The 24,538-nt window shown below is 40.6% G+C and overlaps 2 protein-coding genes across 4 annotated transcripts; both read right to left on the minus strand.

Annotated features, from left to right (window-relative positions):
• Positions 1 to 106: 106 nt before the first annotated feature.
• Positions 107 to 3,099, minus strand: il17d (interleukin 17d). The gene is made up of 2 exons (XM_080902548.1): positions 2,225 to 3,099; positions 107 to 646 (listed from the first exon to the last, which is right to left on the minus strand). Exons 1-2 carry the CDS (start codon positions 2,521 to 2,523, stop codon positions 331 to 333), a joined length of 615 nt encoding a protein of 204 aa, XP_080758674.1. The 5' UTR covers positions 2,524 to 3,099; the 3' UTR covers positions 107 to 330.
• A 690-nt stretch (positions 3,100 to 3,789) lies between these two features.
• Positions 3,790 to 24,354, minus strand: ift88 (intraflagellar transport 88 homolog). Of its 3 annotated transcripts, XM_080903825.1 has the most exons (24): positions 24,159 to 24,354; positions 23,874 to 23,936; positions 23,592 to 23,651; positions 23,273 to 23,326; positions 23,087 to 23,150; positions 22,767 to 22,836; positions 21,916 to 22,006; positions 21,265 to 21,369; positions 20,661 to 20,763; positions 19,520 to 19,866; positions 19,379 to 19,449; positions 19,173 to 19,259; positions 18,410 to 18,509; positions 16,943 to 17,029; positions 16,583 to 16,769; positions 15,204 to 15,312; positions 14,465 to 14,615; positions 13,961 to 14,076; positions 13,553 to 13,605; positions 13,369 to 13,434; positions 13,150 to 13,256; positions 10,746 to 10,818; positions 5,535 to 5,642; positions 3,790 to 4,447 (listed from the first exon to the last, which is right to left on the minus strand). In XM_080903825.1, exons 1-24 carry the CDS (start codon positions 24,237 to 24,239, stop codon positions 4,326 to 4,328), a joined length of 2,475 nt encoding a protein of 824 aa, XP_080759951.1. In that variant the 5' UTR covers positions 24,240 to 24,354; the 3' UTR covers positions 3,790 to 4,325. The 3 variants fall into 3 exon arrangements, 2 of the variants coding, with proteins under 2 accessions (XP_080759951.1, XP_080759952.1); XR_013974194.1 differs by lacking the exons at positions 3,790 to 4,447; positions 5,535 to 5,642; positions 10,746 to 10,818 and adding exons at positions 10,831 to 12,362; positions 12,568 to 12,958; XM_080903826.1 differs by lacking the exons at positions 3,790 to 4,447; positions 5,535 to 5,642; positions 10,746 to 10,818 and adding an exon at positions 10,831 to 12,958.
• Between the last annotated feature and the right edge of the window lie 184 nt (positions 24,355 to 24,538).

A 24,538-nucleotide genomic window follows, 5' to 3' on the forward strand; every position in this document is an offset into this window, starting at 1 on the left:
TTGCTAAATAAAACATGTGCCTCTGTACTTTTGCCAGAAGCAGACCTTCAGTTTTTATGGTGTAGTATTTGTCAAAGTTTCATTCAGTTTGTTGGAAATCTGAGTGCGTTTGTCCGATACACAGATGGTTGCGTTTTAATTCTGAACTCCAGTTCGAACTCAAAGGTTTGTCTTGTGTCGGTCGATCTGTCTGCTGAAGCTGTACTAAACTTATCTTTTTAAGTGACATTTCCAGGGGCTTCCGTTTCAGACATAATGTTCTAGCACGAGCGAATCAGCTGTAAAAAACAAACAAAAGAAAACTTCTCTGCAGCAGCAGTGCTGCTTCCGTCAAGCTTCCTTTCTTGGAGTAAAGAGCTTCCTGGCTTTAGGCTCTCTCCTCTGCAGGCTCTGGTTGCTCTTCTTCGGCCTCTTCTCCAGCAGCGGCACACAGGTGCATCCCACGGCTATGGAGACGTAGATCTCCGTGTAAGAGTGGCGGCCGCCGACGCAGGAGCCTGTTCTCCTCAGGATGACGGAGGGAGCGTAGACCAGGGTACTGCGATACTGACTGCTCTCCTCGCCGTGCGGTCCGATCAGGCAGCCCTTGCACAGGCAGTAGGCCTCGGGGATGTAGCGGGGATATCTCTTTGGGTCGTATGAGATCCTGAAAATGTATTTAATGATGTTCAATGCACTGGCAGAAACAGCTTGGTACATGAACTGTATATATAAACAAGATATTTTTGTTTTGTACATTTCCCTGGAAAAAAAAAAGAACCATGCAAAATTTCTTGTGACAAAATCTGAGCTCTCAGAGAACTTCTACTGATGCCATCCCTCCCTTTTCCTAATATATTGGATATTGGATGGAGCCCCAGCTGTTAAAAGACTACAATAGTGTACTTCAAGAAAATTTGGGTGGCTATACCTGCACAAATATAACCTTCAGGGAACACTTAGTTCTTAAGTTCAACACAAGTTTGTAAATAAATCCTGAACAATCAGCAGCATGTTTTGTAGGCTGAAGAACTAACAGAACTTTGGACACAATAACTAAAAAAGGAATCTTGGAGGAAAATCTGGAGACAAAGGGACAAACGGAACTAAATGCACTAAATGCCTGTAAGACGTTTACAGAATGACTGCTGTAACAGGATAACAACACAGTTTACGCTTCCCGAGGGTCTAGAAGCAGAAGGTTTGGCCAGCATTCGTCCCAGAGCAGAGCGTGGAAGATGGCCCAAGAATTTCCCAGAGCTAGAAGCCTTCTGCGGGAACAAATAAATGCTCCAAACAAGAACTGAAAGGCTCAACTGCTACGCAAAGTGTTTCATAGAGCAGCTGTCATTTTGCCAAAGGAGGTGGTAATGCTTTGGCAGAAGAGATCATTGTCTCTCTTCTTTGCAGATGGTATTAATAAAGCAGTCTGGCTCAGATATTTAAGAAAATGTTACCGTTGACTTGATCCATTTACTATCACAGCTGTCATGGTGAAAGAGACTGGATTGGTCACTATTCACACCTCACCAATTAACCTAACCCATTTTTAGGCTGTGGGAGGAAGTCGGAGTACCCGGAGAGAGCCCATGCACACCAGAAAATACACTCAACAATCATCAGCTGTTACATGTTTTTCTTTAATAAACCTAGTTTTTCTAAAAGGACAAAATCTGATATATCCAGAAATGTGGGTAGAACTTAAAAGGTTGAATTAAACCTAGGAAACCGTGTGCATTGTTTAGCTGAGCTGCTGCGTTTCTGTCGCTTACATGAGATTAACATAGTACTTCAGCCTGTTTTGATGTTTTCTGCTTTATGTCAAAGTCTGTTCAAAAAGTGTATTTCGTGTATTTGTTTAGCATTAAAGGCAATCAGAAAGTTGCCGGTAGCCGTCATGATGTAGGTACTGTGAAAGTGCAACGCCTTTCAGGACACGTTTCGGGAAACATTTCATTTCACTGCGTGTTGTACTCGTGTAATTATGTATGTGACAAATGAAGAATCTTAAAATATCTAATTTAATTATACCGTGAATCCACGGCTGACAAAGTCTGTTCTGTTATTTAAATATAAAATATGTGAGCACGCACGGGTTTCTTTCTTCCAGTTGTTTCTAAATCATAATACATCCCAATAAATGTTTTTATCGCCGCCTTGTCGCTATTTTAAGCATAGCGGTGTCCAGCAGATATGAAACGTAAATGCGTTACTGGCACCGGATAAGTGTCCCTCTTGCTCTCACCTGTAGGCCCAGGGGGAGATGCTGAGCAGGTTGACCGGGAGGCGGGTCTTGCCGTCGGTCGGGACCCGTGCAGTGGTGGGGCAGGTGAGGTTAAGTTTGTCCTGCGGCTCCAGCTGCAGAGCGTGATGGAAAGCGCTCATTACTCCCACCGAGAGCCGTCCAAAAATCTCCTCCAACTTCTCCTCCGGCATGTCCAGGCAGGACCGCGTCCTGACGGTCTTGTTTCTGACCCGGGTCGCTGCTGCCGGCCGACACAGCGACAGCAGCAGTAGTAGCAGAACGTGGACTCTGTGGGGCATCTCCGCGTTTCTTCTCAGGATGTTGCTGTGCCCAAGTGCGCATCCACCGAAAAACGAACGTTTCCTTTGCGTTCTTAAGTAATGTGTCTGAGAACAAGTGACGTTTGTTCGTAAAAACAGATTTGATCGTTCACGGGTTACTTTCCTCTGTTAAAATCCAGCAAATAGTTGGAAGTGCTGGAAAGCCAGCGGCACGCACACGTTCCACGATCCTGGCGCTGAAGGCGAGGAACAGGCGCGCCACCAGGAAAACTGCAGACATTTTTTGTTTTTTGGCACTACACATCCACGGCGTCGCCAGGAGGAATAATTGCCAAATAATTTGAAATTTTCTAACAGTTTGTGAGTGTCACACCTGCTGCTTTGTGTCCATGACGAGAAGACACCACAGAGGAGTGTCTGGTTCTCATTTCTCCTGCGACGTGTGCGTAAAACCCCGACTGAGCGCTGAGGCGGTCTGATGCAGCAGCCAGAGAGAGGCTCAGTTACACTGAAGCACTGGCAGAAAAAAAAGTCCTGCCTGGACCCCAATAAAAAAAAAAAAAAGAGCCCAGCGTTTATTAGAGGAGATCCTGATGCGAGTGGGAAGTCCAGCCTGTTGGATGTGGATCCTGGCTTTGCACCATCTCCATCCCTTAGACCAGAGGTGTCAAACATAAGGCCCGGGGGAGGCAGCAAAGACTCCAGTCCGGCCCACTGCTTTAGTAAATGTGACGGAGAGCTTACATTTCTGGACTTTTATATGTGTTTTCATAAGTTTTTTCATTATTGACTGTAAACTGAGATTTCTGTTTTTGTCACAATAAAAGAACATTTCCCGCGAGTTTAGTTTATAATTACAGGAAAGCCTGTCCAAGGAGCTGATTTTTTTCTTCTGTAATTTTACACATTTCTTACAGTTTAAGCCCAAACAGTCTGTCAGCATGACTGTTCTTTTATTTACTACAGCAGCTTTTGTTTACCGTGTGGAAAGACTGAGACAGACTGCTGGAACTGAACTTCTTTTTCTTGTAATCGGGGATTAAAAGTGTCGTTAAACTTCTTTACACTGACAAAAAGGGGAGTTCCACTGGTCCGGCCCACTTAAGATCAATGTGGGCTGCATGTGGTCCACAGTATAAAATAAGTTTGACATTCCTGCTTTAGATAACATGCAAATAGCTACGTAACAACGCTGCTAATGTCAGCTCTAGTTTTACCCATGCACTTTGTTTTAAAGTTTTAACAAACTGTCACATTGATACTCAGACTCAACATTATTTCCTTAATGAAATAGTTTCTCTTTTAATGATACAATAAAAGACATAAAGATGAAGAAATAAAAAAATAATAAATACAATAGAATAATTACAAAATGCAGAACATGAAACAGAATCTGGAACAGATGAATCACAAACCTTTGCCTTTAAAAGCATCAGAACGGTGAAATGTTTTCCAATTTTTAGCAATGAGCTCAAAGATACAGGGTAATAGTATGGTATGGAATAGTATGTCCTTTTCTTTGAAACCCCGTGTGCTGGACTTAAGAGCCAGAACAAAGCTGTCTGAGGTGTCTCACACTGTCATGTAACCAGCATTCCTATCACGTACAGAGGCATTCATTTCCCACACGGACATTTAGAAATGGATACATTTTCATTTGACGAAGGACTGAGATGTCAGGTAAAGATGTTCAGTGTGAAAGAGCATCTGGACCATCATGGATTACCAACAGATGTAAATAAACATCTGCTGAACGTGAGTTTAAAACGTCCTGTGGTGAAGCTTGACTTACAAACAGAGATAGCCTTGTGCTAATGCAGCTACTCTGGCAGCAGGTCGTCTCCTAGCTCTTCATCTGCAAAGTCGTCATCCTCCACACGCTTCTTGACTCCCGTCTTTGGTCTGTCCATCTGAGGCCCCAGTGGGTCCACGTAAGACGCATCTACACACAGGAGGAACAGCTTGTGATGAAATAGTTTGGGACGCTGTATCCCGATAGAGACATAATGTCAACATTGTACATCCTTTCTACCAATGCCGTTCTTTTTCTGTGTGTGTTTTTCTCAAGGAGCGCTGCAGAGTGAGATCGTGTGCACAGACAATTTCACTGCATTTTTTGGCATTCTAAATAGATGAGTTAAGATAACTTTCAACATTTAAGTCTGCACAGGTTCATATTTTAAAAACACTGATATAAATATTACTCTGTTCCATTTTTAAACAGCTGCAATGAATTGCATTTAAGGATACATTATTCAAGTTGTTCTTTTCCCTTATACTCAGTGACCCTGCTCTGTTCGTGGTGTGTCACTGCTTGGCTGAGTTGCTGCGGTTGCTAAACTGACTTGTTGCAATGGTGGCATCCTATTACAGTGAGCGCTTTAGAACGTCTCATTCATGCACAAATGTTTGAACAGGCAGGCTGCACGGCCAGGTGCTAGATTTTATACATCTGAGGCAAAGGGACTTACAACACCTGAATTCAAAGATTAGAGGTGCGGCCCAATACTTAAATGACAACCCATGCAGTTTATCTGCAGAGGACTATCCGCTGTGTGCTGCAGACAAAGAAAAACCTTTGATAATATCTTTATGATCATCTAAACCTCAGAATGTGTTTCAACATGGGCTTGAACTCTAAATAGATACACGAATACAGCTCTTTTCTACTTTACTGGACCATTCAAAGACCTTTATAGAATTCAGTCACCCATTCACACAAGCACTTTTTTCTATGCCTGAGTGCTTTTCGATCTTTTCCAATCTAACATTCACACTACAGCTCACTGCGACTCATAATGTGGATGGCTAAATTATCAGAATTTCAGCCATCCATGTAGATGATGTTCCAGCACTAAATGAAATGAAACTGAACTAAGATGTCCATAAACCATCTGTGTGGTTATATATTTACTCATATTTTTCTAAAACAGGCACGTATGTCTTGCACAACACATGAAGTTCAAAGACATAAGATAGTTAGGTAGGTGTTATATCATTAACTGCAGAGAAAAATATGGTTTCCTCACCCAGTTCTTTTGGACTGCTGGCTTCATAAGGTTCATTTGAACCAGGAAGTGACCTCATTTTGGCGCTCAGACGCTCTCCTTTGGTGCTGCTGCTGCTGCGACCACTGTCTGTACAAAAACAAGCACACACCTGCTGACTCATGATCTTTTTTAAAAGCAATACTCACATTCAAAATCCTATTAAAAGCTGTTTAAATGTTTAAGCTGTTTAAAACAGCAGTGCCTCTGTCTGTGGCCTGCATGCGACTGAATATAGACGTGCAAAGTTTTCTTGCACACTTTCACGTACAAAATGTCTTTTTCATGGCCCAAGTATCTCGCTGACATTGGCTGAATGTGTGCAGAAAAAGCATTCCTCCAATGTGAAATCACAGTCACTAAATATCACTGACATGTACGACTTGCTGTACAATAATGGACGATTTTTGTGAAAACATGGCGCGGTCGAACATGCCTACTGACCAGCTGCTAAAATGCAACACTAATATGCAACACACTCAGGTACTTTTGACAGGATGTAATGAATATGCTGGATAATGTGCACATGTGTGTTCCAGGCTTATATGACAGGCTGACAGGGGCGTGTAGTGATATGAATTACAGACATGACTGCAGACAGCAGCAGCCAACATCTGGCTGCCAGGTAGCCTTGGAAACCTTAGGGGATCGGCAGCAGAAAGCTGAAAAACAGGAAGGAGGCCTGATATTCCACCTTCCCCTCATAGTCCCAAAAAAATCTCAAACTGCTGGCAAACTGAGACCTCGGTTGGAAAAATCAACGTTTCCCCCCTGCCTTCCTTTCTTGGACAGTTTCGTTTGCATTTCTCTTTTAGTTTACACAACACATGCTAGAAGCTAGGAGCTGCAACAGAAGTTTCCACAATTAAAGACGTTATAGGCTTGTTTTATACACCTCTGAAACACAAATAACCCTTTATTTTTGCAAGGAGATGGAGATCAATAGAGATGACGCAACTTTCTGGCTTTTAACTATTTTTTCTTATTAAAGATATGTTGAAAAAAAGTTCAGGTACATTAACCCAACCATATCATTTACGTTTGAAAAGGCACATCACACATGATAGAAAACACAGGTTAGAAAATCCCCACGTTTCGACACACTTCTCTCCTGTTCTGCCACTGCATTTCACCAGATTCAGACTGCAGAACGACAGCTGTGGAAACGTGAGAAAACAAACCACCAAACTCACACGTCAGTCACGAGAGAGCTGAAGACCTGCAGACACACGAGACCACACAATACGCAGACTTTACAGAAAAGATGGAAAACTCTCAGGTGAACGAGAGGGTTTTCCCCGAATATCTCGGAGCCGTCTGAGTGCTCGCTCCCCTCCTCCTCCTCCTTTCAGTGCAAAAAATGAGCACAGTCCAACATCACGGCTGCCTGTCAAACGATTTCTGGATCAGGTCCATTTTTTCTTCTTCACTTGGGAAACTCACTTCTGCTATGCGTGCCTTGCAGTGCTTCACTCAGATGGTTTTAATCACTTAAAAGATTTCTAATGACAGGAGCTCTTATAAAATTAAAAATAAAATAGGTCTGATGCTAATGCTCCGTAGAAGAGAATCACCTGTATGTGCAGACACCTTTGCCTGACTGAAGAACTTTATCAGAGGTCATCTTAAGATTTCACAGCAGAGACTCACAGTACAAACCTAAACATGCTGTTGCTGCTACACAGCTTCCCTTAGTCTAATTTATGTGAATTTTGCTGTTTTGGCTCTTAAAGCTCATTGGCAGGTGAGCTGACTGTGCATTTGAGGGCAAACTACAGATGTAACAACTTCTGAAACATCTCTACTCTATCTCTACTTTTAAGATTAGGCTTAAAATGTTCATTTTTGCTAAAGCATATAGTTAGGGCTGGATCAGGTGACCCTGAATCCTCCCTTAGTTACGCTGCAATAGGTGTAGGCTGCTAGGGGATTCCCATGATGCATTGGGTATTTCTTCTTCAGTCACCTTTCTCACTCATTATGTGTTACTGGACCTCTCTGCACTGAATCATACTTGTTATTAATCTCTGGCTCACAGATGGCCCCGCCCCTCCCTGAGCCTGGTTCTACTGGAGGTTTCTTCCTGTTAAAAGGGAGTTTTTCCTTCCCACTGTTGCCAAAGTGCTTGCTCATAGGGGGTCATATGATTGTTGGGTTTTTCTCTGTTTGTATTATTGTACGATCTACCGTACAATATAAAGTGCCTTGAGGTGACTGTTGTTGTGATTTGGCACTAGATAAATAAAATTGAATTGAATTGAATGAACTGAGCAAAGAAACAAGCCCCAGTTTATTCAACTACAAATGGCCAGAATTACAGGCACATAGCCTGAAAGTCACAGTCTTACATACCTCTCCCCGAGTCCAGTAGTGGACTGAAGTGTTTAGACTCAGACTGAGATACTGGGAAGCAAAGAGGAAGCAGAGAGGGAATACAGATGAAGACAGAAGATCCAGAGAAGAAGATGAGAAGGAAGGAGAGATTACAGAGCTAGACTGAAGGTCTTACAGCACAGAGAGTAGCAAAAAAGTCTGCCACTTGCAATGAAAGATGATGACAATAAATGTGTCTGCGGTTTACAACCTCGCTTCTCTCACCTGCTTTGACCTCATCTTGTGCACCATGAGAAAATGAGAAAAGGATCTGGGTTTTAGTTCAACAATTTAAACGTTCAAACCAATATTTAAGCATCTGAAAGACTGAAGTAGCAAGGCTGTGATGGACAGTCTCCAGCAACCGTGTGTGTTCATTTTAACAGATGCATTTGGAGGCTCTGGCACCACTAAGCTATGGGAAGATGAAAAGTCCTAATCTAATTTATCACGACACAGAGGACTAATGGAAGCCTTGGCGGGAGAGAGCAGCAAGCGCATTAACAGGTGTCCGTTACACAAACTCATATATGAATACAACTCGACTACAGGAGCCTGCTAGAGACGTTCAGCTGCACAGCATGGAAAAGCTGGGCCTTGTTACACTTTCTGGAGGCTCTCTGGTTTGTATGGATTACATTTGAAATTTGCTCATGGTCCAGCTTTCCAGTGCCACAGCCAGCCTATTTGTCTGTATTTGATGGGGATCTGTACTGAATGTTCAGCCTCTTCAGAGTCCACTAATCCCACAGAGTGCTCAGACCTCCTCATCCTGCAGGATCCAGCAGGATGAGGAGGTCTGAGCAGATCAGGCCTCAGTGTGGTGTTTGAAAACATATACCCATAACGCTGGACTTCTTAGGAGAGATGAGGACAGGTGTGGAGATGCCTGCTGCAGCATGTGTGAACAACAGGTAGAGAGACAGAAAGAAGCAGTGAGACATAAAAATAAAAGAGTGGATCTGATGATCAAAATCATGACGACGATCGTCGTTATAGAAGAGGCATCAGAACCATTACAATGTTTTATGAAAATTATATTTATGTGAGCAAACTTCTCAAACTAAAATCTTGGTTTAGCTCAAGCTGCCATGAAAAAAACCTACGCCTAATAAAGTTCACAGATGTTCCTGTACTGTATGTTCATTTAACTTGAAATTACACCAAAACCCACACATGGAGATGGTTTTCAATGTGACTCTAATAAGATTTTTATAGATGTGCCTCATTCTGGGAGCTCAGTGTGCCTTTTGTGTTGCAGTACAACACAAAACAAGTGTAAGTTTAAATCCTTAATGATGTAAGGTCTGAGCAGAGAGAACGTGGATAGAGGACATGGAGAGCACAGTCTGTGGACAGATGCCACAGACAGATGTGTGGCTCTCTGTCTCTCTGCTGGCTGATTTGGGGGATCCACAGTTGTTTGATGCCACATCACAAGCACAGTTACATACTTATTGACATCTGCATTATTAACACCGCAACACAGATACAATGGGGGAAAGTAACTATCTGATCACCTGCTGAATCTGTATGTTTGCTTGTTTCCATGGAGACACAGAATGTCAACAAAATCCAAAAATCCACAAAAAACCCCAACATTATATAAAAGTTATAAATTGATTTGCATGTCACTGACTTAAACAAGTATTTGATCCTCAAGCATAACACCTACTAAGTACTTGATGGTGAAACCCTTGCCTTGGCGATACGTTGTGGGTCATTGTCATGCTGGAAGATCCATCCATGACTCATCTTCAGTGCTCTGGCTGAGGGGAGGAGGTTCTCATCCAAGATTTTACGGTACACAGCCCCGTCCACTGGCCCCTCAGTGCAGTGAAGTTGTCCTGTGCTCTTAGCAGAAAAACAGCCCAAAGCACAATGTGTGCTTGACTGTGGGGATGATGTTCTTTGAGTCATACCCAGCATTACATTTCCTCCAAACACAGAGGGTTGAGTTGATGCTAAAGAGCTTGATTTTGGTTTCATCTAACGACAGCACTTTTCCCCAACATGATTTAGATGTTCACTGGCAAACTCAAGACTGGCCTGCACAGCCTTCTTGAGCAAAACGACCTTCTTGAGCGCTGCAAGATTTCAGTTCATTACAACACAGCGTGTTACTAATGGTGTTCTTGGAGACTGCGGTCTCGACTGCCTTCAGATCGTTAACAAGCTCCTCCCATGTAATATTGGGGTAATCCACCGCCTCATCACCATCCTCACTCCATGAGGCAACATCTTGCATGGAGCTGCAGACTGAGGATGACTGATGGTTATTTTATGTTTTTTCCATTTCCAAATAATCACACCAGCAGCTTTATAAGCTACGGTCATGTAGCTCATTCCAGTCTTGTGCAGGTCTGCAATTTTGTCCCTGACAACCTCTGACAGCTCTCTGGCCTCAGCCATGGTGGTGGTGGTGAGGCTGGAATGGAAGAAGCTGATTCTGTGGACAGGTGTGCTTTATACACAAACTGAGCTCAGGAGTATTTGTAATTGATTGATCCCAATCTGTGAGAGACAGAATTCTGTTGCAGTTGTAGGGATCAAATATTTCTACTCAGTAACATGCAAATTAATTTATAACTTTTATACAAGTTTTTTTTTCTTGAACTCTGGTTGATATTCTCTCTCTTTCCATTAAACTACCATAAAAATTAGAGACCGTTAATATCTTTCTAAAGTAAGCAATGGAGATCGAATAATTATTTACACCACTATAGGTTGATGATGTGTGGACGCACAACTCTGGACTCAGTTGCAAATAACAGCGGCGGTAATCTGTTGACCTAATTTGAAAAACAACAACCGACTCACCAGCGCTGCCTGCACTGCTCTCTCTGCCTTCTCTTCGACTTCTCGCGCTGCCTTCCCGTCCCGATTTTATCCTCTGCAAAGGGAAATAAGAGAAAAGGGTGGCGTATGAGAGAAATTGCGGGCAGGGACACAAATAACACTAAATGTGTTCTAAATGTCTTTGACTTCAAAACGCAGTTTTGCCAATCAGATTACAGCGCTTCAATAAACACTGTGCTTCATAAACAAAGTACATTTTTTTGCTATGAAAACAATCTGGCAAAAAGATAAGCCCCAATATTCAACGGAATGTGACATTAATGCGCAAAAAATATTACATACCATAAAAATGTTACATGTAAACAAGCCTTACATAAAGTCAGGGGAGTACTCTGCAGAATCACTAAAACCATAAGCAGTTAGTTTTAAAGATGATGACAAAAAAGGAAAAGAAATGAAAACAAGGATATATGATGCCACGAAAAACAACCACACAAAGCCAACGTCGAGCTCATATATTAGATTTCGGTTATTGCTATCCTCTCAGTCCTCGTGTCATGCACCGTGCAGTTTGTTTTATCAGTGGGATCGGTTGTTTTCCAGTTTTTCAGTTTGAAGAATTTGGGGATTAACGAGTCAACCCTCCATCATTCTCTGCAGGCCTGTTTCTCTGCTCCAACAGCAGCTGGTTGTTATTTGACGAACTCATCGGTCTAATCTGTTCCTGGCTTTGATATATCACTCCACACGACCAAGGCACACGGCTCTGTTACTCTGGCTTTCTTCAAATCTTCACTGATCCCAAACCACCTCTAGTTTATGTATCACAAGTGTGTTGTTTAGAAGCCATTAAATAATAATTACATATAAGGAACAATGCATTGCAGAAGTTATTCAAAAGATGCGGTGTTAGCTGATTATTTTCTTACTCAGCTATTATTCATAATGAACAGGATATGAGAACATTCCCGTGATCAGAGTCTTGGAGTACTGCATTGGTAAAACACCTAAAAATATTTTTCTTCACAGACAAATGTGCGAAAGGTCCCATTCTGTGTTATTTGTAATCTTCATCATCAGCAGTGCGCTTAAACCCAGAAATTAAGAACAATATTAATACAGCATAAGTAAACCAGGATATTCTATTGATCATATGCAAGCAGTGGGATAAGATCCAATTAGAAACAAGCAACATTGTTGGCCTATGTAATGTGGTTCCATGACTTGGGTCTTGAGTTAATCTAGGTTTAGATTGGGAAAGAAAACACAGGCTTTATGCTAACCATCACAGAAAATGAGATTGATCCCTTTGGCTGCTTATATTCAAACCACTGACCACTTTTCTAATTCATTCTGACGTTTCATGTGACACTGAACAACTCAAACTGCTCTGGCATCAGACCTGAGAACAGCTCTCCAAACACTAAAGCTGTTTTGAAAAAGACCCGAGATTACTATCAGCCAGGTGTTAAACAGCTGTACAGCATCTGTTTGATTCATGGAAAATAAATAGAGACGAAAAACAGCTGTTTTTCATGCAGCTGCAGAGTTGCAGTGACCACGGTCCAACGTTGCATCTAAAGGAAACGCGCGTGTTTTAAATCAGCGAGCGCTCATCCAGGAACAGACGTCAGGGTTCTGTTAAAAAAAGTGATGAAAAGATGATTGATGAAAGTGCCCGAAAGGTCTCTAATGTACAACTGCAAAATACGCAAGTAATTCATCAGGCAGCATGTTAACATGCATCAGATGGACCCACTTATACAAAACAAAGTGGAGTGTGTGGAGTTTAATTCATGCAAATAGATCTCGGATGTTGTTCCTGGGATCTGCTGGAGCCTACCTTGGGGGTCACTGCACCGAGCGCTCCGATTACCACTCGGACCACTTATTATGAGCCCTTGGTACTTCTCCAGCTTCTCATGTTCCTTCTTCCTGATGTTGTTGTCAATCTGTATAGCTACATCTATCACTACGGCTGTCTTCTTCTTCTTGTCTACCACCACTATGTCCCACAGGATCTTAGCTCAGTCATTCTCCACCACCCTGAGGGGGCATACTTGGCACATATGTTTCTGTATACTATGCCGGCCACTTGGTTATGGCGCTCCATGTATGCCCTGCCTGCTAGCATCTTCCACCCTGCTGTTATGTGCTGGATTGTCTCTGGGGCATCTTTACACAGCCTGCACCTGGGGTCTTGCCTGGTGTGATAGACCCCAGCCTCGATGGATCTATATGTTATAAATATGTGTGTGTGTCACCATTATTAAAAATCAATTCCATTTTATTTTTATCTTTGTTAGTGAACTTTTTGTGGGGGGGTTCTGCAAATTATTTTCAAGTCTTTTTTTTATTAAATGTAGAATTGAGATCTGCCAAACAGATCATTAGTTTATTTACGCAGAAATGTCTGACAGAATACCTGCTCTCTGATTTCCTTCATCTTCTCTACCTTCTTCAGTTTGGTGGCGTAGTCTTGGGCTTCCTTCAATTGCATATCTGTGCACAGCCGCACCAGGAAACGCAAGCCTGCACCAAACAACACACACATACACTCTTTAATTTTACACTCTGATCAGGGCACCATCTGTTGCTGGTCAAGAGTTCCGTTGAAAACTGCGTAACAAGCTGGATCAATTACATTCCACATTTTCTGGAAACTTTCGGTGGATTTCTTTATAAGTTTCCAGTGCTTTCTGGGAGTTTCCTGTGAAAGAGGAAAAGAAAAAGAACAAAAAAATGAAATGAACTCTGCTAGCTCACATTGCAACTTTGCTTTGTTGTTTTATTGCCATGCAAGCTGAGGCGAAACGTGTTTTTCTCACCACTTCGTCTGTAGCAGCTTGCCACCATTAGCTGCCACTTCACCTGAGTTGGTCTGAGGAGCAGAAACACATCTGATCAATATAAACACACAAACCAACACCTGACTTAAATCATTTTGCTGACCTCATATCAGTATGCCAGTACCACACTGAAATAGTTAATATATTTTAATAATTGATACCACGTAACAAAAAAGGTGGAACTATGTGCCTCAAGATTAGAGAATGTGAAACAACTTCACTAATTTTTTCTGCAACAGTTCCATATAAAACGAGAGGCTTTCACATTCATTTAAGTTTGAAACTCATTTAAAGGGCTTCCATAAAAACCTTAGAGTGTGAACTTACAATTTTTTACCAACCCATCCGTGCTATCTGTTTAAAATAATCTAAATAGTAGTTACTTACTGTATTAGCGTGGCTCTTTCAAAGTACTGAATGGCTTTCTCACAGAACTGTGTCTCAATGTAGTAAGCTCCGAGCCACTCAATCACATGGATGTTGGAGGGAAAGTACCTAAAGGACTGGACAGCAACAACGTAACAACATTAGTTAGCTTAAAGTAGTGGTGTCAAAAGTAGGGGCTGGGGGCCAGGATCAGGACAGCAGAGGGTCCAATCCGGCCTGTGTTTAGATAATGTGAAGAAGGGCATAAATCTTTTACTTTTATCTGCACTTTGAGAAGTTTTACAGCCTTTTGTACTGCTAAATATCTCCATCATGGTCATTCATACTACTCTAACATAATTAACTAACAGATGAGCAAAAAAATGACAAAAAAAACAAACAATTTTTTCATTGTACAAATTGCTGTTTTTTACAATGGGTCCACAGACAAAAAATATACTGTTAACTTCTGTACAGTGTAATTTAGAGAGAAAACCCCCCGCCATGAAATTAAGCTTCTGGTACCTCATAATAGTACTGGAAAGCCTGGGATTTGTCCCCCTCGCCATCATGCAGTTCTCCCAGCTTAGCCAGTGCCTGGGCGTCTGTGGGAGTTACACTGATGACCTGCATTAGCCACTCGATTGCTTGTTCGGGATTTTCTAGAAGCTCATAGCTGGGATCAAAGTGTTAAGAACTAATAGATGCTCATGTGATGATATATGGACAAACAGGCTCGAATCCCTGAATGAACACATTCCAACAAACCCTAAAGTACATACGAGTAAAAACAGATCATCTGTGTGACATACAAACGATCACTAGAGCCTGTCTGACACAGTATTTTTAAGACTATATCAGACTATATACTGATATTTGGCGATTTAGAACTCAGATATTCCAATATATCGTCTAAAAATGTTTTCTTTCACACACAGCAAAGAAACCAAACAGATTTATGTTTAGGAGTAAAGGCTGCCTTACTCTGCTCAGATCAGCTGGTTTTTGTGTTTGTGTCTTTCTAAATATGTTGTTGGCAACAGGGGCATCGTATGGTGCCCCCTGGTGAACAAACTATGCAACATCAATGGACTTTGACACTTTGTAATGGCATTTCTCTCACGTCTTCTTTACTTCTCTAATTTTCATTGATTGTCTCTTACAAATGCCGATAACAATAGAAGAACAAATAGCTAATATTGGGCGATTGTACTGGCCCGCTGATAAAACCATCTCCACATAGCACTTGTTAGCAGTGGGATACAGGCTGGCCAGCTGGTACATGACTTGGGAACTGTTCCTCAGAATGGCATGGAGCTTCAGGAAGCAGTCCAGAGCCTCCTCTAGGCGATTCAGTCTTTGATAAGTCAGACCTGGAACAAGGTTTAGGGGAAAATTCAGTCACGTAACTGTGCCTCTATGTTAATAATAATCACACATATATACCACATGTTGGTGTAGTTTTATTCCAGCGATACCTTTTACTTAAGATGACTTTAAAATTTGGATGCTGTTGTTTAAAGAGCTACCGTGTCTGTGAATACGATAGCTCCAAAGGTTTTAAATGAATTCTGAGAAAACTTTGTATAGGTGTAGAGTCGGGTCATATTAACAAACCATTTAAATTTCGTTAACATCAACCAAGGTCTTCAAGGTGAACTTAAAGATTTATTGGCTGAAAACAGACCAAAACGCCTGATAAGTTATGTTAACTAATGTTAGCCTGATAACTGAAACTAAGATTCTGACAACTGTGGTGTGTACTGTCAACAGAAAGTACCCATGAAGCTTTCAAATATCATGTCTCATTTGACCTCTGACCTCTCCTTTAAGGTCAATAGCTTGATCTGAAGGTTAAAGTAATAACAGTAGATAGAGGTAATTAAAACTATTTTTCTTACTGCAATTGTTTGTATTAAAAACATTTATAAAATGGTATATGGGAATTTTAAATCTCACATTATAGTTTGCATCCAAATATGTCACATTTGACCTCTGACCTCAATTTTGCATCTGCCTTTCTTTCAAATTGACCCAAAAATGCATGCTATCTTTAAAGAAAGTATTGTCAAGAGAAAGAAAATGAGCTGCCTACTTGGTTAGAAACATGCTGTAGTATATTATTATATAATAAAATAAGGTTATTTGTGTCCACGTATTGATAAATCAATGCCAATTATCCATTACCTACTCCTACATAATCTTTAAACACAAAATACAATACAATTAAAAGTAAATACTTCGCAGAGAGTGAGCTGCCCTGGGGGAGGTTTGTGCTCTAAGTGCTTCTTGTTATTTATGTATTTGTGCACATTCCAATAGAGTCGGTCATGCTGTGTCCACACTTATTCTCAATGTAGCCTCAGCCAATATTCTGATACTCATAGCAGAATGCTGGATGAAGATACACAGAGATTTAGACAGGGCACTTATGGCCTCACTATATTTTCCTAACAGTCAAGAGTCTGAATTTAAAGTTCAACCAGTGCTTGCAGCAAATATTAACAGACCACAGTTCAGAGTGCAGCAAGCTCTTGTTGTTCATTCCCAAATGATTCTTGCACGTCCAATTGTTGTTGCGCAATACATCAAACCTCCTGCTTATCTACTACCGCATTACAGCTGCAGTTAAGGAGCACTTACCCAGGTTGTAAAGGCCTTCGGTGCACGAGGAATCATTCCTCAGTGCTTCTTTGTAGAACTCTGCAGCCTTTTCATAGTCCTGTTTGACAAACACCGTGTTGCCCTTGTTAATAAGTGCTGCTGGGTTGTAACGATCAGCATTCATAGCAAGGTCGGCATATCGGTCAGCCTGGTCGTAGTCTTTCTCCTGTTAGGGAAATTACAAGAGAAGAGAATATGGTTGTTCAATCATCTCCCAACAGTAACATTTAGTATTACATTTCTTTAACAGCAAACCTCCAAATATTTTGCTGATTTTAAGTGTTTTAAATTTTCAGAACTTTTCAGTCTAATGTTATTTTATAATCAAGAGATTCTTACCAGAAAATAGAGGAAAGAGAGGTTAGTGGCTGCAGCGCTCTTCACTCTGCTGTCCTTCTTCTCAAATGCCTTCAATGTTTCCACTGCCTGAAAACACACAACTCATTACAATCAGGGTAACACTCTGTACTAAAGCTCCTCCAGTACAGCATTCTCAGTAATAAATGATATTTTAAGTACAAGCGTATTTCCCCAGCATGTAACACACAAAGAAACATAGAAAAGACACATAAATTTACTGAATTGTTAGTCAAAGAATCAACGACAATATTATTAACCATTAATAGCCAATCACTGATAAATTACATATGCATCTTCACATTTATGGTGAAGATACTTGGACATTTTGGCATTTTTTTCTAAGAACATTTGAAGGTAAGCTGTAATTCTGCTTCATTCCTTACATCTGTTTATGCGTCACCTTCACTGTGTGCTGTGCTCTGGTGAAGTAAATATAATGCTTTGCAAGTTTAAAGTCAGTCCCTTTCCCCTTTTTGTCTAACTGACTGTCTCTGTGAGTATGTTACATTCTGGGGAAAATTTCCCAACTGTATTAGTGAGTAAGGATTAGCATTTTCACAAATCACCAGCTTGGCTACAGCTGCACAGATGACCACCAGTTACATCACCAACACTCCTGTGTGTAAATACTGTAAAAGCACCACAGCATGCATCAGATGTAAAACCAGCGGTTACAAGATAGTTAGTTACTACAGTGAGTCCTTTAATCTTAGCCACAAAGCAGCTCCACACATGGCTGCATGTCCTCCACTGTTCAGTTGGATATTATTATTAACAAAGAATACGTTCAGCACAAAGATTTTCCTGAGCAGTCTGTGGGGCCTAAACCAATAACTGCCTCACAAACGTCTCCTTGCAGTGGCATTATTTGGGTAAAAGACGTCCTTATGAAGCAACAAGTTAAGGGGGACAAACCCAGTACAATCTAAATGTGGACATGGGAATGAAAGGCAGACATACCTCAACCTTAGGCATGCAGATGGGGAGGAAACAAAAGCAAAAAGACAATGAGAAGATGAAATACTCAGTCGGACACTGAGCTCTGTTCAAACAGCCTCAACAAGAGAAAACGCACAAGTATGAATAGTGCTGAGCAACAGTATTACAACATTGTTATAAAAAGAAAAGAAAAAGATGGAAACACAAATTAATGTAAACGGATAACGAAGAACAGGTTTCACATGTTTTAAGGGAATTACACTTCCATAAATTGAATGCGTGTGATCCTTACTTAATCGCATCGACTTTTTCGGTTTGGCAAATATTACCAAAGGTATCAATTTACATGACAGCCACATATGATGGAAGCTACTAAAGCCTCATTTTGATGTCTTATTATGGTCTAAAATTTAGTTTGGCAGCAAATTATTAAGAGTGGAAGGTGTGGTTGTAAAATACACAGACCAGAAAAGAAGGAAGTACCCTTAATGCTGCTGATACTCTCACCTGTTTGAAGTCCTTCTGTCTGAGGTAGGTGATGGCTTTGTTGATCTCTAAATCATTGGCAAGCTCGACATACTGAGAACTCTTCACCATGTCGACACACCTTAAAAAAGAAAAAGAAAACATACATTCACTATCTTCACGTGTCAAATGCCAGCATTCGATTGATCACTGTAAACAGCAGGTGCATAAATGGAGAATAATTAAGCAATTGTTTGATTTTGACTTATGTTTCTCAATATTGAAATGGTCCTCTCCAACATACTAATGTGCATTAGTGCACATCAATGCACATGTCGAGTACTTTTACGAGTATTCAACATGTATTATGTTCATTTAAAAACCTAAATAAGAAAGCATTAGGGAGAGAAATTGTCGAAATAATAGTAGAGCTTGAGGTTTATTGTCAGTCTGCTCCAGAAAAATGTTCAGAAAATGTGATCAAACTAGTGTGCAGAGAAGTTAAGGCAAGTAAAGGAACTTTGGAAAGTCCCTCACACCACCACTAAAGAAACGAGAGCCACTGGAAGACTCAAACAATTAAAACCTTCTTCTTGTTACAATCTCCCTCTAAGGGCAGTCTTTGAGCTTTTTTTTTTTTTTAAACGTTCAAGCAATGAAGTTGGGACATTTATGTAATCGTAAATGAACTGTAATTATACAACACTTAGGCACTGTCACAATTTTCAGTTATTCAATGACAAACAAACATACCATGCTCACATTAAAGTCTTTAGATGCAAAGAAAAAGACAGCAGTAACAAACCAGTCAAATCCAGTAGCAAACAAAGTCTCAATCGCTGGGGCAATGAGCTTGGCTGCTGTCATGATGTATTTCTCAGCCAGGGTTTTTCTATGAACAGCATACAGGAAGTCAGAGGAACAGGTGAATTAAGGGGGGGGGGGGGGGAGTAACACAGAGGACTGATGGAGCAAGACAGAGTTGGGTTTGTGTTGTGAATATCTTCTTACAGATCTCTCTCCATCTGGTGAAGTTTGTCATTTTTAATGGCTTCAATGACCATATTGGAGCTGGTGTCTTCCTGAAAGAGTTGGCAGAACTAGACTTAATTAATGAAATAATAATAAATGCTGTAATAAAATATCACTCACATTGGAAGGGATGTATTTGTCTTCATCATCAATGCCCAGAGGAACAGAGATGAGCTTCTGAAAGGCCTTCTTCATCCTCTCTCTGTCACCGATAGCATAGTAGCACAGGATAAGGTTGAAGCCTGTCTTGATATTTGGACTCTCGCTCATGATGTGCTCGAAAGACGTAATGGCATCTGTGTACTGGCCCATGCAGATAAACACTACACCGATATTCTGCATGATCTTGATCCTCATTTCTTTGTGGGCATTTGTTATCTGATCCAGCGCCATTCGGTAGAACTTGATGGCTTTAGGATAGTTCTTCTGTTTAAAGTAGATGTTGGCCATGTTGACTTTCAGGCGGCCTGGAACAGCAGCATGCATAGTTTGACGGAAAAACCACAAGACAAGCGATACAACAAAGAATTTACAATGTATGAAACATGACTTTTTTCTTATGTGTCAGTGATCTGGGACTATTTAACACAATGCCACAATTTTCCCAGCAGTAAAAATCCAAGATACTGCAAAAATACACCAAGAGCTACACCTCAGAGTCTACAGGCCTCAGTTATCATGTTAAAGCTCATGAGAGTACAATTAGAAAATGATTGATCTAGTATGGCTTCGATATACGTTTCTACAAGAAGAGCATAGCTTAGATTTGCACTCATTGAGACATCCATGTACGCGTCTTTATACCAAAGTATTGTCGAGTCAAACGTGAGGCCACCTGCAAAGCGTGGGTGTTACTGGGTCATGGGGAGGACAATGATCCCATGAAAACAAGCAGATCTATAACAGAATGACTAAAAAAAGAAAAGAATCAACACGCTGCAATAAACGAGTCAGAGTGCAGACCTCAACATGATTTAAATCCTGTGGTAGGTCCTTAAGAAAGCTGTGGATAAATGAATGCCTGAAACCCTGAAGGAACTGAAGCAATGTTGTAAAGAACAGTGAGCCAATATTCCTCAACAACAACAGGAAACACTGATAAAGTCATTGGGATAAATATTACTTGAAGTTGCTGCTGCTGAAGGTATTCCACAAGCTTTCATGCGGTGTATAAAACTTCGTTTTCACATGATTGTATTTACAAGGGCTGCCACATTCTAAGTACACCAGCAGTGAGTGTGAAGCTGAGCGGCCTGCTCACCTGCGTTACTGAACATTTTATTCTTCACAATGATCTGGTAGCTGTTCAGGGCCTCTGGGTACATTTCATTGTTTGTGTATTGGTTGGCAAGGTTGAGCAAAACCTGTAATGGGAGAAACATTTAATATTTCTAAATAAAATAATTAAAAACTGATGTTAGAAATTGATTCTCAAAAACAAACTTTAAATTGTATCTGTCTTCCGCGAGCTGTTCCTTCCTAAATAGCTGAGCCATGAACACAAACATCTGAGATGATTTACTTTAATATTTTAATATGAAACAATAATAATAATTTACTCTGAATGAGATAAATAAGAACAGATTTTGCATACACTACTGAGAAAGCACTTGTGGTTTATTTCTACAGTTATTGTAGACCAGGAGGATATGGAGCATTTTAAATGAAAAGTACAACTTTGATTTATTTTTGACTGAAAAAAACCCCTCTCTTGCTTATTTTTACTTATCACTTATCAGTTTGGTTTTTCAGGCATTAAAAAGTAGTTTTTTCAAAAGAAAATCAACACCAGACTGTTCTTTTAGAAAGCAAATCATTACTCATGAGTGCAGAGTGTAGAACAAGCATACAGCAGCCTGACTTACAGAGTACGTGAGGTCTAGATTTATATGGTCTGCACTGCCAGACTGTTCCCTCTGTCTGACCAGGGCTCTCTCCTTCCGCCCTGCCTCTTTGGCTTTTTCAAGGGCCTGTAGACACAGACACAGACACACCCACACAAACACACACAGCAAGTAAGCCACTTCTGGGTAATAATCAGAAGTAATTATGAATAAACACTCTGCTGCAATGATGTAACAAGTTTTTCCTGCCCATTAGACATTCTGGTGCCAACCAAAAAGGCCTTGGCCTTCCACAAGATGAAAGTTACCTGTAATAACAATATTTTTAAAAACAGCTCTTTTAATTTTTCAGAAATCACAGCAAACCACACACTGCTGTTATGTGACATAACACATTGCCTGTAAAATATTAGACCAATTTTCCTCATGTATGAAAAACCACTGGAAATGGGAAGGTTGATAAACTTCAAGTACTTTGTCCTAACAGCCGTTTTAGGTATTACTCTGGTAGAAATGTAAGCAGTTTTTATACTGTTTACATTTTTATACTACTGTGAGAGAGCTGACACAGTTAAAAATGAATTATGACAAACTGCCCCACTTGGAGAGCCTTCTCTTTAAATCCAGACAGTCAACATTAGTAAAAAGTTTGTTAAAGAGTGAAAGGCTGACCACTTGTAAGGCTCCCATGCTCTGTGCCATGCAGCTCTCCTCTATCAGGTCATTCACTTTCTTCTCCAAGATTTTGATCTTCTCCTCAGGCCTGCAAGAACATGATGAGAGTGAAACATTTGTCAGTTTATAATAGCTGGTAATAAGAGGCCCAAGGTGTGCCAAGAAAATATCCCCCACACCATTACACCACCACTCCCAGCCTGAACCACTGGTGCGAAGAAGGATGGCGAAATGTTTTTGTGTTCCTTATGCCAAATTGTGACCCTACAATCAGAATTTCACAAGCGATGCTTTCTTTCTGTTCTTCTAATCTATTCTATTAGTTTCAGTGACCCTCTAAACTGTAGCCTCAGCTTCCTGTACTACCTAACAGGAGGGTCACATGGCGTGGTCTTCTGCTGATGTAGCCCATCTGCTTTAAGTTTTGATGTGCTGTGCATTCAGCGATGCTCTTCTGCATACCTTGCTTGTAAAGAGTGGTTGTCTGTTACCTTCCTATCATCTCAAAGCAGCATCAGCACGACAATTTCAACTAGAAAATTGCCACTCCCAACAGATCTGCAGTTTTTTAAACACTCAAACTCAAACCAGGCTGTTTCAAGCAAACAGTCATGCCCCGTTCAAAGTCATTTAAATCACATTTCTTTCCCGGATGCAAGGTTTCAACTTCAGCAGGTCATCTTGACCATGTTTATGTGCTTAAATTTACTGAGTTGCTGACATAAGACTGGCAGATTAGATATTTGCATCAAAGAGCAGTTGAACAGGCATACCTAATGAAGTTGCAGAGTGAGTGTACTGCATAGCATTTTCACACTGAAACAAAGCAGTCTAAAGTGATAACTTACGTATCCTCATTCTTTGCTTCGAGTGCAGGTGCAGGACCCCTGGACTGGCCCAGAGGGTCAAAGGCTGAGCCTGAAAATATAAATCATACCAATTCATCACTATATAACTGCAAGGGGAAAGACACAGAACTTGCATCTATAAATATGTCCTTACAGGAATGCACAGAGGTTTATATTAACAAAAAAATGCAATTTTTTTTAAAAATTGTTTTATGTTAGAAACACTCAACTGTACCTATTCCTGAAGTATACAATAATAACTTTTAAATCATTATCGACACACAAAAGACAATAGATGAAACAGACAACTTTAAACTCACCACGACTCAGGGAGGAGGTGTAACCTGCTGCTTTGACGGCAGTCATTGGACGGGCTGACCCATCCTGGTACATTTGCAAAATAACAAAAAATACATATATAGTAAACACTAATTATAAAAAAAATAATCTAACAAAACTATGCAAGACCTTATTTGCACATTTGATTGTTCAATAATACTTCTCACCTGTACAGCTCCAGTCATGGGTCGTCCCATTGAAGAGGCCATATGAAGCCGAGCCTTTGTGAAACAATAAGTATTAATATTGTAATCAATAACAATAATTTAGGTCTTTTTAACATGTAGATATGAAAAAAAAACGTTCCACATAAATGCTTCACAGTAATGAAACAATCACCATTGGCTGCACATCTTGTCACTGATCATTGATTTAATCTGAGCAACTTTCAACAAAGAACTGCACTTTGAAGGAGGTATCTGTATTTGTTGTGCTCATTCAAAAATGTTTCACTTTTAAAGGATCATTTTATTTCATTGTACTTACGCCAAAAGAAGAAGCTAAAGATCGAGGTCCAATGGGAGTGCCAGGAAACTTGGCAGTCATCTAGAAAATTAAAGACATGATATATTAGTAGTTAAACGATTTATACACCTCCAGAAAACCCCTCTCTCTCTCCCACTTACTTACTCATTCACTCACACAAGCGCGCACAAACAAACAAACAAACAAACAAACAAACACACACACACACACACACACACACACACACACACACACACACACACACACACACACACACACACAGAGAGAGTATTTGGCACTTACCGGGGGTCTTCTTCCATGACTTGTCCTCACTGCTTGCTGGAAGCCCACATCATTCTCCAGCTCCTTAAAATTAGTCAACAATTAGTCTTCATTTTTTACATAGTGGGCCGACGGAAGAGCAGACATTTTTTACACAAACAATTTTGAAATAAAACTTTGAAGTAATTAGTCTTTCGCCATGCCACTATCTCGACCTCATATAACCAACATTAATTTTTCAAAGTTGATTTTCTATACGCTTAGAAACAATGTGCTAATGTAGTGTTAGGTTAGCGGTTAACTTACCTCCGAGTCAAATGTCGGATTATAATCATTGTAACCCGAATAAAGGTCGTCCTCCTCCACAGCCAGATGCACATGTTCCATTTCTGTTTCTCCGGAAAGGTAGTGTATGAAAATAATCCTCAATGTGTGGCAAACAAACAGTTTTCTATGCGCGATAACTGATAATATTTTGTTGTCCTTTTAGGATTTCGTCCCACAATTCAACGCGGCACGGGCGGGACAGTTTCCTTTTCAAACCTCTGATTGGTTTTTCACGCGTCCATCATCGTCTGGCCTCAACCTAATTGGTTGAAGTTGCGCTCGTTCGTTGCTAGGATACACTACAACGCTACAACTTATTTCTTCTTCATATTCTCAAAATTATTTTTAAATAATTACAT

This window comes from Rhamphochromis sp. 'chilingali' (genome assembly GCF_963969265.1).
Source record: "Rhamphochromis sp. 'chilingali' genome assembly, chromosome: 14".
Taxonomy (NCBI): Eukaryota; Metazoa; Chordata; class Actinopteri; order Cichliformes; family Cichlidae; genus Rhamphochromis; species Rhamphochromis sp. 'chilingali'.